Source organism: Chelon labrosus (genome assembly GCF_963514085.1).
Source record: "Chelon labrosus genome assembly, chromosome: 21".
Lineage (NCBI taxonomy): Eukaryota > Metazoa > Chordata > Actinopteri > Mugiliformes > Mugilidae > Chelon > Chelon labrosus.
Window position 1 is genome coordinate 1,380,149 of NC_140354.1, and position 16,934 is coordinate 1,397,082.

The window sequence follows — 16,934 nt, forward strand, 5'->3', positions numbered from 1 at the left end:
TGATGGCCACTTTGACATTTTAAGTCCTCACACCATCTACACTAAGTATGTGTCATAAGATATTATTTAAAAATAGTCAACAAAGTTGTAAACAAAGCTGACTTTTTTTTTGTGTTTTTTTTAATTTAATTTTATTTTTTTCGATGGTCCATCTGTTTGAGTCAAAAAATATCCTTATGAGCATTAGAACTTTCCAGGATTTAATCGCACTTCTGTAATAGATGCCACCTTCTATCAAATGTAGCAGTGGGATGAAGTTCATTTTGTCTTATCCAGAACTTATTTTGGGCTTGATATCAGATGAGTTGCCAACTGTTTTCATACCCATGTTGGGAGTAATATAATTGGAGGTTGAACTTATATGGCAATATCTCATCTTTAATTTTATTACAGGAATATGAGATGTCCTGTAACTGTAGGCCACAAACATTTGGGGGCATTTCCAAAACTAAGCTCCAAGCATGCATCTGGCTTGGCCCATTAAAAACCTTAATGTGATGCAATCCCTATTAATACAGTGCTCTTTAAAGTGATTTATGAAATCAAGTATAATATAAATGTAAACATCAGGTATATATTTTAAGGTATACTTTAGATGTTATATACACATATTTATGAGCTCAGTGACACACAATTGCTGAATATTGCTAATTGTTCCACTAAGAAGTAGTTTTTCCCCAATCTTAATACAGACTCTGAGTTTATATCTGATATGTAGATTCCTATTTAATGAATATGTGTCGGTTACTCACTGATATTCGTGTCATTTAAGGGTGAACTTTTCTGCCATTTCAGAGATTTCAAACGTGCAAGTGTCCTGAAACTGAATACCAAAGGAATCTGGACGACTTTCTAAAAGCAACCCCCAGAAGGTGTTCACAATTTTTTAAAAATCCATTCATCATGTTATCAGCACGTTAGAACCCTAATGTCTCTTAAATCAAGATTTACTGGAATCGTACACAAGCCATATTCTGCACTATTTAATGCATGATAGAAATTGGACATCCCTTCTAATACCTTTGTGTGTGAGAGTGTGTTGTAACACTTCTTCTGTTCTGCAATTCTTCTTTTGTGATAATATAAATACTGTTAAAGTGTTACTCTGTGAAATTAAGTAGCTTTTTTTTAATCTAGTCACAAAGAATTATGTATGTCACTTACATAAACATCACTGACACAAAAATAAGCAACAGGATGAATAAGGGCTGTGACCAAACTGAGTGAGGAACTTGTGCTGACCAGACACTCCCACCCTCTATAAATGAGGCTGCTCTGGACTTCTCCATGAACTGAGCTCCCAGCACAGGTAAGCGCATGATTAGCTGGTAGACTTGATGTTTTGCTTATTACTTATGCATGCTGTATGTATTTCTTTGGCAGAATTGCTTTCATAGAGGTGTCAATTGAGTGAAATTTCATTGCATGTCAAAATACACTTGAGTTGACATTGTTCAAAACAAAAAACTATTTTACAACATTGCAGCAAAATTGATACTTCTAAGAAATCACACAGTCTTTATCCTCTTGCAGGCCTCTTATGTAGTGTATGTTTACTTCCCATTTCAAAGTATGTAAATTAAGTGATCATCCAAGACAGAAGACATGCTATGTCGCTGATTGTGTAGGGCAGTTGAAAGATTGGCAACACACTGAATTTGAATAATTCAGCTGAATAGTTAGTATTTAATAATTAAATCTGAAGACATCTTTCACCATCTACTGTTTTCAAATCAATTGAATTTATACCACTAAAATGTAAAATGAATGAACTAAAAATGGTTCAATACATAATCAAAGGGATTGCACATGTGTTATCTTTCTACAGCATCTTGAGGCTCCAAAAGAGACTTTCACCACCTGTTCTTTTTTAAACGAGCAGAGGTAAAAAAAAATGTCACCATAAAAAACCTAAAATCCTGATTTTCATGAATACAAAATTAGCTGCATCATGTTAATATATCACGTTAACTTATTCTGGACTATTTTCAGTCTCCACTAAAGTGCCACCATGAGCACAGACGCAGAGATGGAGGCCTATGGCCCGGCGGCCATTTACCTCCGGAAGCCAGAAAAAGAGAGGATTGAGGCACAAACTGCTCCTTTTGATGCCAAAACCGCCTACTTTGTGGTTGATCCTGATGAGATGTACCTCAAGGGTAAACTTGTCAAAAAAGAGGGTGGTAAAGCCACAGTTGAGACGGATTCAGGAAAGGTAGGTGTGATTCATTATTTTTACCCAGTCAGTTTCAATGTAAAACCCTTTCAGTGTAAGACAAGGTGGTATTCGTACTATCCATGAACATTTATCTAATGTATTTTAGCAAAGCATTCACTGAACTGACAAATTATTTGAGGAACTTCTTGATTTGAAATTTTTATCTCAAAATTTTTGGTCAGACTGTCACTGTAAAAGAGGATGACATCCATCCCAGGAACCCTCCAAAGTTCGACAAAATTGAGGACATGGCCATGATGACCCACCTCAATGAGCCTTGCGTGTTGTATAACCTCAAAGAGCGTTATGCATCATGGATGATCTATGTGAGTTTTAACTATACTACATGAACTCAGTTTGCAGGTAAATGAATACGTAAGTACAAATGTTAATAAGATGTTTATCCTCTCACCCACAACAGACCTACTCTGGGTTGTTCTGCGTCGTCGTGAATCCCTACAAGTGGCTTCCTGTGTATGATGCTGTAGTTGTGGCTGGATACAGAGGCAAGAAGAGGATTGAGGCTCCACCCCACATCTTCTCCATCTCTGACAATGCCTATCAGTTCATGCTCACAGGTATGAGCAAGTTACAAGTGTTAGAAGAAGACAAAATAAAGTTAAATATGTGACTACTGAAGGAAAAAAAATTAACTCATGTGAAGCATCTATGTTTGTATTTCAGATCGTGAGAACCAGTCTATCCTGATTACGTGAGTATAACACAAACCGGTATTCTAAATCTTTAGAGACTTTCTAATATTGGAGCTAAATCTTTCCAACATGTCTCTGATACCCCCAGTGGAGAATCTGGTGCCGGAAAGACTGTCAACACCAAACGTGTCATCCAGTACTTCGCAACAATTGCTGCTCTTGGAGCTAAGAAGACTGAGCCTACACCTGGCAAGATGCAGGTAAATGCAGTCAATTAAGAAAAAACGTTTTTTACAGATAGAAGTTTGCACGAATGTACAGCTCGTGTAACTCAAATCTTCTCTTCCAGGGCTCCCTTGAGGACCAAATTGTTGCAGCCAACCCTCTGCTGGAGGCCTACGGCAATGCCAAGACTGTGAGGAATGACAACTCCTCTCGTTTTGTAAGTGATCACATCGAGGAAACATTCTAAGACATTAACTAATTGCTCTTATACAATAAAATGCTAATAAGGATGTGACTTTCTAGGGTAAATTCATCAGGATCCACTTTGGTTCCTCTGGAAAGCTGGCTTCAGCTGATATTGAAACATGTAAGTTTGAATTATTTCCATTGTGTAAGTGGAGTGCTTTCCCATTGTAGTGTCATGCATTGTTTGATCTTCATTCTTTTTATCTCACAGATCTGCTGGAGAAGTCCCGTGTCACTTTCCAGTTGTCTGCTGAGAGGAGCTACCATATCTTCTATCAGCTGATGACTGGCCACAAGCCAGAGCTCCTGGGTATGTTAATAGACTTTTGAAGAATAACATTTTAATAAATTAAATACATAATAGATAATCTCATGTATTTCATTTCTACTCTTCCAGAGGCTCTTCTGATCACCACCAACCCCTATGACTATCCAATGATCAGTCAGGGTGAAATCACTGTCAAGAGCATCAATGATGTGGAGGAGTTCATTGCAACAGATGTGAGTCTGCAATTTAGTTGAACCAATAGCAACTTAAGAAAGCTGGAGGATAGCTTTCAAATACTAATTATTTAATACTTTTGCCTAACCTGTATTACAGACTGCTATTGATATCTTGGGCTTCACTGCTGAGGAGAAAATAGGCATCTACAAGCTGACTGGTGCTGTGATGCATCATGGAAACATGAAATTCAAGCAGAAGCAGCGTGAGGAGCAGGCTGAACCAGATGGCACTGAGGGTAATTGATAAAATAATTCCATTCACACATTACCAGTTTTCTGTTGAGGAAAATACTGTGAAATGAATGTGTTTTCAGTATGCATTGTGTTTTTCTCCATCAGTGGCTGATAAAATCGCCTACCTCCTGGGTCTGAACTCAGCTGATATGCTGAAGGCTCTGTGCTACCCAAGAGTCAAGGTCGGAAATGAGATGGTCACCAAAGGTCAGACTGTCCCACAGGTAATGAAATAATAACTGATTTGTCAAAGACTATCAAATATTTTAATTTTCACATCAACATATTATTCTGAAAATGATCAATGTTAAAATCTCTTTAAAGGTCAACAATGCTGTCAGTGCTCTGTGCAAGTCTATCTATGAGAAAATGTTCTTGTGGATGGTCATCCGTATCAATGAGATGTTGGACACAAAGCAGCCCAGACAGTTCTTCATTGGAGTGTTGGATATCGCTGGATTTGAGATCTTTGATGTGAGTATTGAAAAATATTTGAGCAGTTTTACAGATGAACACAATTTTGCTATTTCATTCAGTAGTCATTATACTTCAAATATGTTTTGCCATGAAATTTATTAATTTATTAACTGTCTGTAATCACAGTTCAACAGCTTGGAGCAGCTCTGCATCAACTTCACAAATGAGAAACTGCAACAGTTCTTCAACCACCACATGTTTGTTCTGGAGCAAGAGGAGTACAAGAAAGAAGGCATTGAATGGGAATTCATTGACTTTGGTATGGACTTGGCTGCCTGCATTGAGCTTATTGAGAAGGTAAGTGCTGCCCTGGTGGAAGGAGTTTCTGCAATGACGTCACATTAGTTTCAATTGGTTTAACATTCAACATTATTTGGTTCTGTCAGCCAATGGGCATCTTTTCCATCCTTGAAGAGGAGTGCATGTTCCCCAAGGCCTCTGACACCACTTTCAAGAACAAGCTGCATGATCAGCATCTTGGCAAGACCAAGGCCTTTGAGAAACCAAAACCCGCGAAGGGCAAGGCTGAGGCTCACTTCTCCCTGGTTCACTATGCTGGAACAGTGGACTACAATATCACTGGCTGGCTGGACAAGAACAAGGACCCACTGAACGACTCGGTGGTTCAGCTTTACCAGAAGTCTTCTAACAAGCTGCTGGCCTTCCTGTATGCAGCCCACGCTGGAGCAGATGGTAAGGAATAAGAAAAAGAGTTATCAGGCACTCCAATGTCCAGTACAGATGGTATAGCTCATTCTGGTAAAAGCTTTGGATAAATAATGCAGACTAATAGACATAGTGTGTGAAGTATTGTGCATTTTTAAATAGAGATTTTCTAAATCAAAGACACATAGTTGAAAAAAAAAATTGTAACATGTCAGGATCAGCACTTGATTTCACATAAATTTCAGTATGTTTGTAGTTACATGCTGCTCTTTAGCAGTGTGTCCATTCATTAAAATAATACATTCTTCTCCAAGAAAATAGTTGAAGACATTTCTACACCATTATTTAATTAGAAATAAAATCCAATATTTTTTGAAACAGAGGCTTCTGGTGGTGGCGGCAAGAAGGGCAAGAAGAAGGGTGGCTCCTTCCAGACTGTGTCTGCTCTTTTCAGAGTATGTAGAAGTTCATGAAAAAAATGAAAAGAAAAAATATATATATATTGACTTAATGCTGACCTGTTATGTAATGATGCTGATCCACAGGAGAACTTGGGCAAGCTGATGACCAACTTGAGGAGCACTCATCCTCACTTTGTCCGTTGCCTGATTCCCAATGAGACAAAGACCCCAGGTACAGAAGCCTGTAGTTTTACTGGAATAAAGCTACTAGAAATGCTGCACAATGATATAAAGAATATTTTTAACTTCATGAATTTCTTTTCATATGAATTTTTCTTGTGAATTTTCTTTTTTGAACTCGTAGGTCTGATGGAGAACTTCTTGGTCATCCACCAGCTGAGGTGTAACGGTGTGCTGGAGGGTATTAGAATCTGCAGAAAGGGCTTCCCCAGCAGAATCCTCTATGGTGACTTCAAGCAGAGGCGAGTTAATAAGAAATTCAAGTTCATATGTATTTTGATGATTAAGATGGGAGGAAACTATACGAAAAACTACATTTTTTTCTCATGTAGATACAAAGTATTGAATGCCAGTGTCATCCCTGAGGGACAGTTCATTGACAACAAGAAAGCTTCAGAGAAGCTGCTGGGCTCCATTGATGTGGACCACACTCAGTACAAGTTTGGACACACTAAGGTACAGTTGGCCAGTATCAATACATTTGACCTGTCCACACTGTATATCTAGTTCTATCAACTGTACTCATGCATAATTTCATTAACTGGACGAAACAGGTGTTCTTCAAAGCTGGTCTGCTGGGTACCCTTGAGGAGATGAGAGACGAGAAACTGGCTGAGCTTGTGACCATGACTCAGGCTCTCTGCAGAGGATATGTTATGAGGAAGGAGTTTGTTAAGATGATGGAGAGGAGGTAGGATAATCAAAGAGTGCTATAAACTGTTCTATCTGGGGATACATTTCACATTATCTTTTTTATTACTTACTTCTTATTACAATGTAGAAATGACTTTTACCTATATATATATATATTTTTTTTTTTAGAGAATCTATCTTCTCCATCCAGTACAACATCCGTTCATTCATGAATGTGAAGAACTGGCCATGGCTGAAACTGTACTTCAAGATCAAGCCTCTATTGAAGAGTGCTGAGACAGAGAAGGAACTGCAGCAGATGAAGGAGAACTATGATAAGATGCAGTCAGACCTGGCTACTGCTCTGGCCAAGAAGAAGGAACTGGAGGAGAAAATGGTTTCCCTGCTTCAGGAAAAGAATGACTTGCAACTCCAAGTGGCTGCAGTAAGTAGTAAACAAAAGCGATTTTGATTACATGCCAAATTGATTGTCTTTGTTCACACAAAAGAAAAAAATCCTGATTATTTTGACATTTTGAAATGTTTGTTTCACTTGTGCTATAGGAAGTTGAGAGTCTCTCTGATGCAGAGGAAAGGTGTGAGGGCCTCATTAAGAGCAAGATCCAGCTGGAAGCCAAACTCAAAGAGACATCTGAGAGACTGGAGGATGAAGAGGAAGTCAATGCTGAGCTGACTGCCAAGAAGAGGAAGTTGGAGGATGAATGCTCTGAGCTGAAGAAAGACATTGATGACTTGGAGCTCACTTTGGCTAAAGTGGAGAAAGAGAAACATGCCACAGAAAACAAGGTTCAATTTCCTTGTACTTAACATTTCAAGCACTTTTTATACACTGCAATTAGACAATGGATGTAACTGTTTGTTCCACTTTCAGGTGAAAAACCTGACTGAGGAGATGGCATCTCAAGATGAGTCCATTGCCAAGTTAACCAAGGAGAAGAAAGCCCTCCAAGAGGCTCATCAGCAAACACTGGATGATCTCCAGGCAGAGGAAGACAAAGTCAACACTCTGACCAAGGCCAAGACAAAGCTGGAACAGCAAGTGGACGATGTGTGGAAATATTGCTGTTGAAGCTTTAATTACTTTAGGTTTAAGGATAGGTCCATTATAAAATTACAAACCTTTTCTTTTCATTTCAAAAGCTTGAGGGCTCATTGGAGCAAGAGAAGAAGCTCCGCATGGACCTTGAGAGAGCCAAGAGGAAGCTTGAAGGAGATCTGAAACTGGCCCAGGAATCCATAATGGATCTGGAGAATGACAAGCAGCAATCTGACGAGAAAATCAAGAAGTAGGCTTTTCTTTATTTTTGCAGTTAATTATCGTTTCAAACATTATACTTCAACAGCAACTGAAGTAAATGACTTGATATACTACATTACTGCACAACAGTAGTGAATATATTCTCAAAATAAACATGATGTTATTTTGTCAAAATGCAGGAAGGACTTTGAAATCAGTCAGTTCCTCAGCAAGATTGAGGATGAACAGTCCCTTGGTGCCCAGCTTCAGAAGAAGATCAAGGAACTCCAGGTAACATTGTTTTTACATGATTGTCAAACACATTGAATACTCAGGACTTAGTAAGCCCACTGAATGATTCTGTCCTCAATTCTAGGCTCGTATTGAGGAGCTGGAAGAGGAGATTGAGGCTGAGAGGGCTGCTCGGGCTAAGGTAGAGAAGCAGAGAGCTGACCTCTCCAGGGAGCTTGAGGAGATCAGTGAGAGGCTTGAGGAAGCTGGTGGAGCAACAGCCGCTCAGATTGAGATGAACAAGAAGCGTGAGGCTGAGTTCCAGAAACTGCGTCGTGACCTTGAAGAGTCAACCCTGCAGCATGAAGCTACTGCAGCAGCTCTCCGCAAGAAGCAGGCTGACAGCGTTGCAGAGCTGGGAGAGCAGATCGACAACCTCCAGCGTGTCAAGCAGAAGCTGGAGAAAGAGAAGAGCGAGTACAAGATGGAGATTGATGACCTCTCCAGCAACATGGAGGCTGTTGCCAAATCAAAGGTGAATGTTTTTTTTTTTATCTAAATATGTTGTTTGAAATGTATGGAAATGCACAAGATACATCATGTTTTCTTTGTGTAGGGCAACTTGGAGAAAATGTGCAGAACTCTTGAGGACCAGCTGAGTGAGCTCAAAGCCAAAAATGATGAGAATGTTCGTCAGCTGAATGACATTAATGCACAGAAGGCAAGACTTCAGACTGAGAACGGTAAGTGTAATCTAATAATAAACTGATCTGTCCACCAAGTGAATCAGATATGACATGTTTGCTTAAATAGTATTTTATAGATAGAAATACTTCAATTTGAGAAAAGAGTAACTCCAGAAATAACGCATGAACACTTTGTTATTCAGGTGAGTTTTCCCGCCAGCTTGAGGAGAAAGAAGCTCTTGTTTCTCAGCTAACCAGAGGCAAGCAGGCATTCACCCAGCAGATTGAGGAGCTTAAGAGGCACATTGAGGAGGAAGTTAAGGTATGAAACGTTTATATCTCCTTTTACATCATTACACATAAACATTGTTAAATAATTAGTAAAAGTCACTCAGAGACTTCACTTCCTATTTTTGGTACATTTTAACCAACACTACTTACCACCCATTATTAGCCATGCGATAGACTGGCGACCTGTCCAGTGTGTACGCTGCCACCCGCCCAGTGATAGCTGGGACCTGCTCAGAGAATGTTTGACACTGACTTTGTTTTCAACAGGCCAAGAATGCCCTGGCCCATGCTGTTCAGTCAGCCCGCCATGACTGTGATCTGCTCAGAGAGCAGTTTGAGGAGGAGCAGGAGGCCAAGGCTGAGCTGCAGAGAGGAATGTCCAAGGCCAACAGTGAAGTTGCTCAGTGGAGAGCCAAATATGAGACCGATGCTATCCAGCGTACTGAAGAGCTGGAAGAGGCCAAGTAAATCACTACTATTTCTTGATTCAAACCCGTTTTTATTCAAATTATTTAATTAAATATTCTTCTTCACCACAGGAAAAAGCTTGCCCAGCGACTGCAGGATGCTGAGGAATCCATTGAAGCTGTGAACTCCAAGTGTGCCTCTTTGGAGAAGACCAAGCAGAGGCTGCAGGGTGAGGTGGAGGACCTCATGATTGATGTGGAGAGAGCTAATTCTCTGGCTGCCAACCTTGACAAGAAGCAGAGGAACTTTGATAAGGTAAATTCTTAAACTGGAAGTGAAAATTTGTTTTAGCAGAATAGAAATATGTAACTCTAACTAATCATTTAATTAATTGAACTATGCAAATCCAGGTCCTGGCAGAATGGAAACAAAAGTACGAGGAGGGCCAGGCAGAGCTGGAAGGAGCCCAAAAGGAAGCTCGCTCTCTCAGCACTGAGCTGTTCAAGATGAAGAACTCCTATGAGGAGGCTCTGGATCATCTGGAGACCATGAAGAGAGAAAACAAGAACCTGCAGCGTATGCCATTGTCTCTAAAATTAAATGTCTTACTTGTATGGGTTATTCTAGTACACTTACACGTGAAGTTAAAGAATCTGAGTGATGCTACAAGTTCTGTTGAAAGCATTAAAAAGTGATTCCAAGTTGCATGAGACATTCAGACCTGTTGCATGCTCTGACCCTGAAGGAGAATTATTCCTTTTTCAACGTCCACAAACAAAAGCATGCAGTCTGCCTTGTGGCACAATTATTAATCACATTTTGATTTGTTTGGTCTGTAGAGGAGATCTCAGATCTGACTGAACAGATTGGTGAAACTGGAAAGAGTATTCACGAGCTGGAGAAAGCCAAGAAGACTGTGGAAACTGAGAAGTCCGAGATTCAGTCAGCACTGGAGGAAGCTGAGGTAATATACTGCATATTCAAATTATAGAAATGAACAAATTAATTCAACTAAATCAGATGTATTTCAGTAATTATCAAGTCGTCATATTCATTTTTTAAATTGTTCATAGGGCACACTGGAGCACGAGGAGGCAAAGATTCTCCGTGTTCAGCTTGAGCTCAACCAGGTGAAAGGTGAGGTGGACAGGAAGCTGGCAGAGAAGGACGAGGAGATGGAGCAGATCAAGAGGAACAGCCAGAGGGTGATTGACTCCATGCAGACCACTCTTGATGCTGAGGTCAGGAGCAGGAATGATGCCCTGAGAGTCAAGAAGAAGATGGAGGGAGACCTGAATGAGATGGAGATTCAGCTGAGCCATGCTAACAGGCAGGCTGCTGAGGCCCAGAAACAACTGAGGAATGTCCAGGGACAGCTCAAGGTAGGTTTTCTGATCATTTGGTTAAAGAATAAAAAAGGGTGCAGAAGATTTATTGTTTCTATTTCTTCTGTTGTCAGGATGCTCAACTGCACCTTGATGATGCTGTCAGAGGACAGGAGGACATGAAGGAACAGGTTGCCATGGTGGAGCGCAGAAATGGTCTGATGCTGGCTGAGATTGAGGAGCTGAGAGCTGCTCTGGAGCAGACAGAGAGAGGACGCAAAGTGGCTGAGCAGGAGTTGGTTGATGCTAGTGAGCGTGTCGGACTGCTTCACTCTCAGGTTGGGTTTTAATCATTTAAAAAAGTCTCCCTAAACCAAATAAGTATATGAATGGATTTTCTTTCTTGGATATGACACAAATCAAATTGATTCTGACTCTTAATATTCAGAACACCAGTCTTCTGAACACCAAGAAGAAGCTGGAGGCTGACCTTGTCCAGGTTCAGGGTGAAGTGGATGATGCTGTTCAGGAAGCAAGAAACGCTGAGGACAAAGCCAAGAAGGCTATCACTGATGTGAGTTAATGTAGCAGTAACTGTTTGATGTCATCTTCTTTTATGGGTTCTGTAAATAGTGGGATGGTTTTTCAGTTTAAACTGTACTTAGAGACAATTTATTATTTCAGGCCGCCATGATGGCTGAGGAGCTGAAGAAGGAGCAGGACACCAGCGCCCACCTGGAGAGGATGAAGAAGAACCTGGAGGTCACAGTCAAGGACCTGCAGCACCGTCTGGATGAGGCTGAGAACCTCGCCATGAAGGGTGGCAAGAAGCAGCTCCAGAAACTGGAGTCCAGGGTAAGCGCCATACAGTGTAATTGTTTGTGATTTGCATATTCATTTTCTGATCTTTGTCAATACTTAAATGTTTAAATAATTATTTGTCATCTTTCACAGGTGCGTGAGCTGGAATCTGAAGTTGAAGCTGAGCAGAGACGTGGAGCTGATGCTGTTAAAGGAGTCCGCAAATATGAGAGGAGGGTGAAGGAGCTGACCTACCAGGTGAATATAATCTTACTCTAAAGCCCCATGATTACTCCTTTATTCTATTTTAACATTTCATAAGTAACAATCTTTCATCATTGTAGACTGAAGAGGACAAGAAGAATGTGAACAGACTTCAGGATCTGGTGGACAAGCTGCAGCTCAAAGTCAAGTCTTACAAGAGACAGGCTGAAGAGGCTGTAAGTGAAATGTTTTGTGATCTTACTTATGGGAAAAAAGAACAAATGAGAAATGTCTTCATACTTAAAAAATACTATGGCATTGACTCCACAGGAGGAGCAGGCCAATACCCACCTGTCCAGACTGAGAAAAGTCCAGCATGAGATGGAGGAAGCTCAGGAGCGTGCTGACATCGCTGAGTCTCAAGTCAACAAGCTGAGAGCCAAGAGCCGCGATGCAGGAAAGGTATTTAACCCACGTATTACACAACTTTTATATTTGTCTAGTGGGGTTCTTTATATATTTATTTGTACAATACATTGAAGTTTTAGAAATATATTAGGGTAATTATTAATTTAATTTGAATAATCACATCAGAGAGACTAAATGTTGGTCATATTTGCTTTTTTTCCAGACTGAAAGTGCTGAATAAAGAGACAATATCCTGGATGACTCTGGACCATTAAGCAGAGTCCATAAAATATGTACTAACTGTTGAATTGTCTTTTCATGATGTCTTATATCAATAAATTGTTCCATCCTCATTTAATCATTCATATTCTGTGTTATTTTCTTTTGCGTTTATCTTTAACATACAACACAATAGTCTGATAAGTTTGGGTGGAGAGGTCTTTAATTTCACCATTAACATTTTCCTTTAGCATAGATGATAGCAGTTAGTTAGAGCCTTAAAAGACATCACATTTTACGCAGTAATAGGCAAATATATCCTTCAGAAAATCATTTCATTCCCATTCTTAGGTTAGTTACACAAGGAAATGAATAATAAACATTAAACACTTTTTATGAAACCATTAATAAAAATAATTCCACTATTCTACATAACATGAGATAAATAAACTAGAATATCATCCCATACAATGGAGAAGAATAGAATTGCACATATTTCAAGAATCAATTTAACACAACAGTGTGATAAGTTTGGGTGGAGAGGTCTTTAATTTCACCATTAACTTTTTCCATACCTTGAAAATATTCATGATTTATATGTACAGGACAAAGTTCAGTAAAGTATAGACAAAACTTCTGCTTGGTGTTCCCCGAACGTTTAGCGTAGATGATAGTAGTGTTAGTTAGAACTCTAAAATACATCACATTTTACATAGTAATAGGCAAATATACCCTTCAGAAAAGACTATTAATTCCCATTCTTATGTTAGTTACACAAGGAAAGGAATAATAAACACTTTTTACCAAACCATTACCAGCTTTTTACCAAACTATGAAAATGCTTTCAGTATTCTACATAGCATGAGTTAAATAAACCAGAATATCATCCCATACAATGGAGAAGAATAGAACTGCACATATTTCAAGAACTAAATTAAGTGATTAACAATGAGTCATCTATGGTCTTTAGCTGAAAGTTGTGGAAGGTGAAAGTAATTGTACAACACTAACTCAATACACTGAGCATTATTCTGCAATTTAAGTTGACTAAATGTTGACCTCATCTGTTAATGTACCAATACAAAAATGGTAAATGGTAAATGGCCTTGCTTTTATATAGCGCTTTTCTACCTACTGGTACTCAAAGCGCTTTACAGTCATAGACACATCTACCCATTCGCTCACACAAGCACACACACATTCACACACCAGTGCCACGCACTGGGAGCAACTGGGGGATCAGTGTCTTGCTCAAGGACACTTCAAAAACAAAAGTCATTCAGACAGAGCAGTCCATAATATGTCAAAAGATGACAGACTCAATTTTATTAACAAGCTGTAATGGGTACATTCAACATTAAGTGCCATAAAACAGCATTGACTTAGTCTAGAAAGTGGCTCCTATGCCGCCTTTTCTCTCTGGACTGGGACCCAGTTACTAGCCAATGTTTCATACTGTCGATACTTGAACCCGACGATAAATCTAGACCCCTGATACCTTGTATCCTGGTGAATCTTTTTTATTAGAAATCAAAATGCTGACAAAGTGTGAAAAAGAGAAGAACCAGGTTAGTTTAATTAAAACTGAAGTGTTAATCCAATGATGCACAATAATCTACAATATAGATAATAAAATATAATAAAAAATAAAAATTTGAAGTCAATAGCTAATATAGGACCAGTAGACAATCCTTGCCATATTGGCTGCTACACATTTAAAGCAAGTCAAACATGCTGCATCTCCTTCAAAGAACTGTCAGTGTGCAGAGAACTTTACAGAAAGATTACAGGATGATTTACAAGCGGAATTTCACTGTGCAGCAAGAAACAATGTCAAAATGTCAGCACCTCACTCAAAGGCTTCTTCAAACACTTACTGTACAAGCGTTACATTCTAGATTCATTAGCTATAATAAAATCACTGTCTCTGCCATCTAGTAAAACAGGGCATGTACTGTAGCTGTGGGTATTGCAGAAGCCACACATTACTTATTAAATCAGTCAACAACACAAGCAGCTGGACCACCTTATATGTACTGCAGAAGCCTCTGTCATGTGTTTCTGCTTAGTGACACATGAGGCCACACTTGCTGATGCCTTTCTATTTTTGATGATGTGGTACAACCTCACCCCAGCTGAAAATGTGGGTAGTCATCAAATAAATTAAACAGCCACCCAGCAAATCTGATATCTCCCCCACAGCACATAGCATGCCCATATTTAAAATAAAGTGATTTAGAAGCTGTGGATGTTGTATTTCTCAGACAACCACCCAGTTGCCAGTAACTGAAAAGCATAAAGTCTATTTATTGAAAAGTACAGTAAATTAAGCGTAAAAACTGTAATGTTGGAAATGTTGATACTGAAATGTTGATAGTTATACAGAATGTATTTTATAAATGTTAAATTGAAAGTTAATGGTCGGCCTTCATGATGGACTAGACTAGTTGTGTTAAAAGGAAACAAGCAAACAATTTTTCTTGCACAAGTAGGTTACAGAAGAATAGTTTTCTGATTTATGCCTTATATTATGCATTTCAGTCAAAGTGGTTCAGTTCATTATATATTATACTGTAAATTATCACAAGTAACGTCAGCATTTGGTGTGTTAAAGTTACTCTCAAATTTCAAGGGCTCCCAGGCCGTCAATACAAGGGGAGATTATTGTCACTTCCTGTTTAAATAGCTTTGTTTAACACCCCCCACACTGCACTTTTAATGTTGAGGCAGCATATCACACAAAAATGAGGGTTATCTTATTCTAGGTCCAATGAGGAGACTGCTGGCCTATAGCAGGCTGATTGCTGGATTCAGGCCTGTAACACCTACCCCAAGAACTACACAGAAACACAGACTGAAGGTTTAAAGGAGTTATATTGAACTCACTGAATATCTTCTGCAGCACCGGATCTCAACAGGTAAGTGACACAAAATGAGTATTACACAGAATCAATAGTGTAACCAATACAATCAATGTTCACAGTTACTCAAATGTCTGTTTGACTTAAACCAAAAAAAAATGATAAAGAAAAACCCTCTGAGATCTCAGGTAATGAAAGTAAATTGTCCCAAAAGTTCAAATGAATAAAAAATAAATAAATAAATAAAATGAGTGCACTCAGTCCTACCGCCCTCTTATTAACGAATGTCCAGTGGGGAGTATTGCAGGGGTGGGGGGTGAAGATGTGGATGAAGGTATGAATCGGGGGGACAACCAGGACGGAGATGGAGGTGAAGATGGATGCAGCAGGTGAACCCGGGACCCAGAAGAAGGACTCTACAAAAAAACCAGTCTACACAACCGTGCGGAAAATTACTCATTTTGTCTATAATAATAATAAGTCCATTTGAATGTATTTAAATAAAATTACTGCTTTTCAGTGTCCATTTTACTTTGTTACTACTATTTTTTATGAATTTTGTGAATATAACATTTCCCCATGAACTGGCAACACATCATAGCTCAATAAACCCACATGAATTCACATTTAGCATATAAAAATAATTAACCTCTGTTTTTTTTTTTGTTTTTTTTGCATACAGATCGTGTTATTCATACATAAATCACCTAGATTTTACAGTTTACACAGTGAAAAACATTCTTTTTTAACCCAACACTCAGCTCAGCTGCATGAATTTCTAGTATTGAGGCCTACTGGTCTAGCCTGCACCACGCGGCTATAAAAAACACACACAACCACGAACTAGCACCACAATATTCACAACCAATTAACACATACTTTAACATTGGCGAATCGTTCAGGCTGGTTCAATTCTGTCCCGACTGGTTTTAGAGACTATTCAAGACTAATCGTTCAGTATTTAGCACTCTGATAGCATGCTAATGCGAGCATCAATGGTGACTCACCGGGATTCCTATTGTTTACGTTCGTTCAACTCGAACTCACGGTACACCGATGGTCTCTTCTGTCTCTCGGTCTTCAGTTTTCTGACTTCTGTTAGTTTATTATCAGTTAAACTCTAAGTTCGTTTTTTCTACTTCTTTTCTTCTCTTCCAGCTACTCACACAGCACACCAGACATCGTCGAGAGGGGCTCGCAAAGGTCAGTGCAGAGGTGAGATGCTCACTAGCGTCAGGTTTTCGCGCACCGAAACTCACCTGATTTAAAGAGACAGTAACACAAACGGCTTTGTTCATAGGAGAAGCTATTTTCACTTGTCCTCTCTCATGAAAAAAATATTAAAGAACTGAAATTTTATAGAATACTTTGAACATTAACACATATACCTATAATTAACTATAAACAACCTGGGGTTTATTAACCCTGGTTACACCCTCCCCCTCTTACTGCATGAGTCCCTGCATGCACATTAAACCCTACAAGGGACTTGATAGGGACTACTAGACACTGGGGTAACAATAATGTCCCGCAGGCTTTCAAAAAATGAGGTCATGGCAAGGATCAAAGGTTTCCCCAGCTCATCGTAGGTGAACTTATGTGGAACTCGTCTCTCTCGGTGAGAACGTCTGGGTTCTGATGAGTGGTACTCTTGGACAACATTTATATCCTCTTCAGGCCCTTGAGGGGCAGGTTCATGCTGCTGTCCAGAAGGGACCATCTCACTTTCCTCGTGAACTAGGGAG

General features: G+C 39.4%; 1 protein-coding gene and 2 pseudogenes across 3 annotated transcripts in view; all 3 read left to right on the top strand.

The window, feature by feature from the left end:
- Nucleotides 1-1,787: 1,787 nt before the first annotated feature.
- LOC311507015 (myosin heavy chain, fast skeletal muscle-like) overlaps nucleotides 1,788-16,934 on the top strand; it is a 36,826-nt pseudogene continuing 21,679 nt past the window's right edge. The window contains exons 1-4 of the transcript in view: nucleotides 1,788-2,215; nucleotides 2,401-2,544; nucleotides 2,640-2,796; nucleotides 2,903-2,930. The product of the transcript in view is annotated as a myosin heavy chain, fast skeletal muscle-like (transcript). The remainder of the gene's footprint in view (nucleotides 2,216-2,400; nucleotides 2,545-2,639; nucleotides 2,797-2,902; nucleotides 2,931-16,934) is intronic.
- LOC311507016 (myosin heavy chain, fast skeletal muscle-like) lies at nucleotides 4,697-5,369 on the top strand. The gene has a single exon (XM_084571208.1). It carries the CDS (start codon nucleotides 4,947-4,949, stop codon nucleotides 5,259-5,261), a length of 315 nt encoding a protein of 104 aa, XP_084427334.1. The 5' UTR covers nucleotides 4,697-4,946; the 3' UTR covers nucleotides 5,262-5,369.
- On the top strand, nucleotides 7,868-11,170 carry LOC311507075 (myosin heavy chain, fast skeletal muscle-like; annotated as a pseudogene). The gene is made up of 8 exons: nucleotides 7,868-8,521; nucleotides 8,603-8,729; nucleotides 8,876-8,994; nucleotides 9,231-9,427; nucleotides 9,503-9,686; nucleotides 9,782-9,947; nucleotides 10,211-10,335; nucleotides 10,445-11,170. The product of its transcript is annotated as a myosin heavy chain, fast skeletal muscle-like (transcript).

Coding starts and splice junctions, on each gene's coding strand:
- LOC311507016 (XM_084571208.1), top strand. CDS start 4,947: ATGGGCATCTTTTCCATCCTTGAAGAGGAGTGCATGTTCCCCAAGGCC.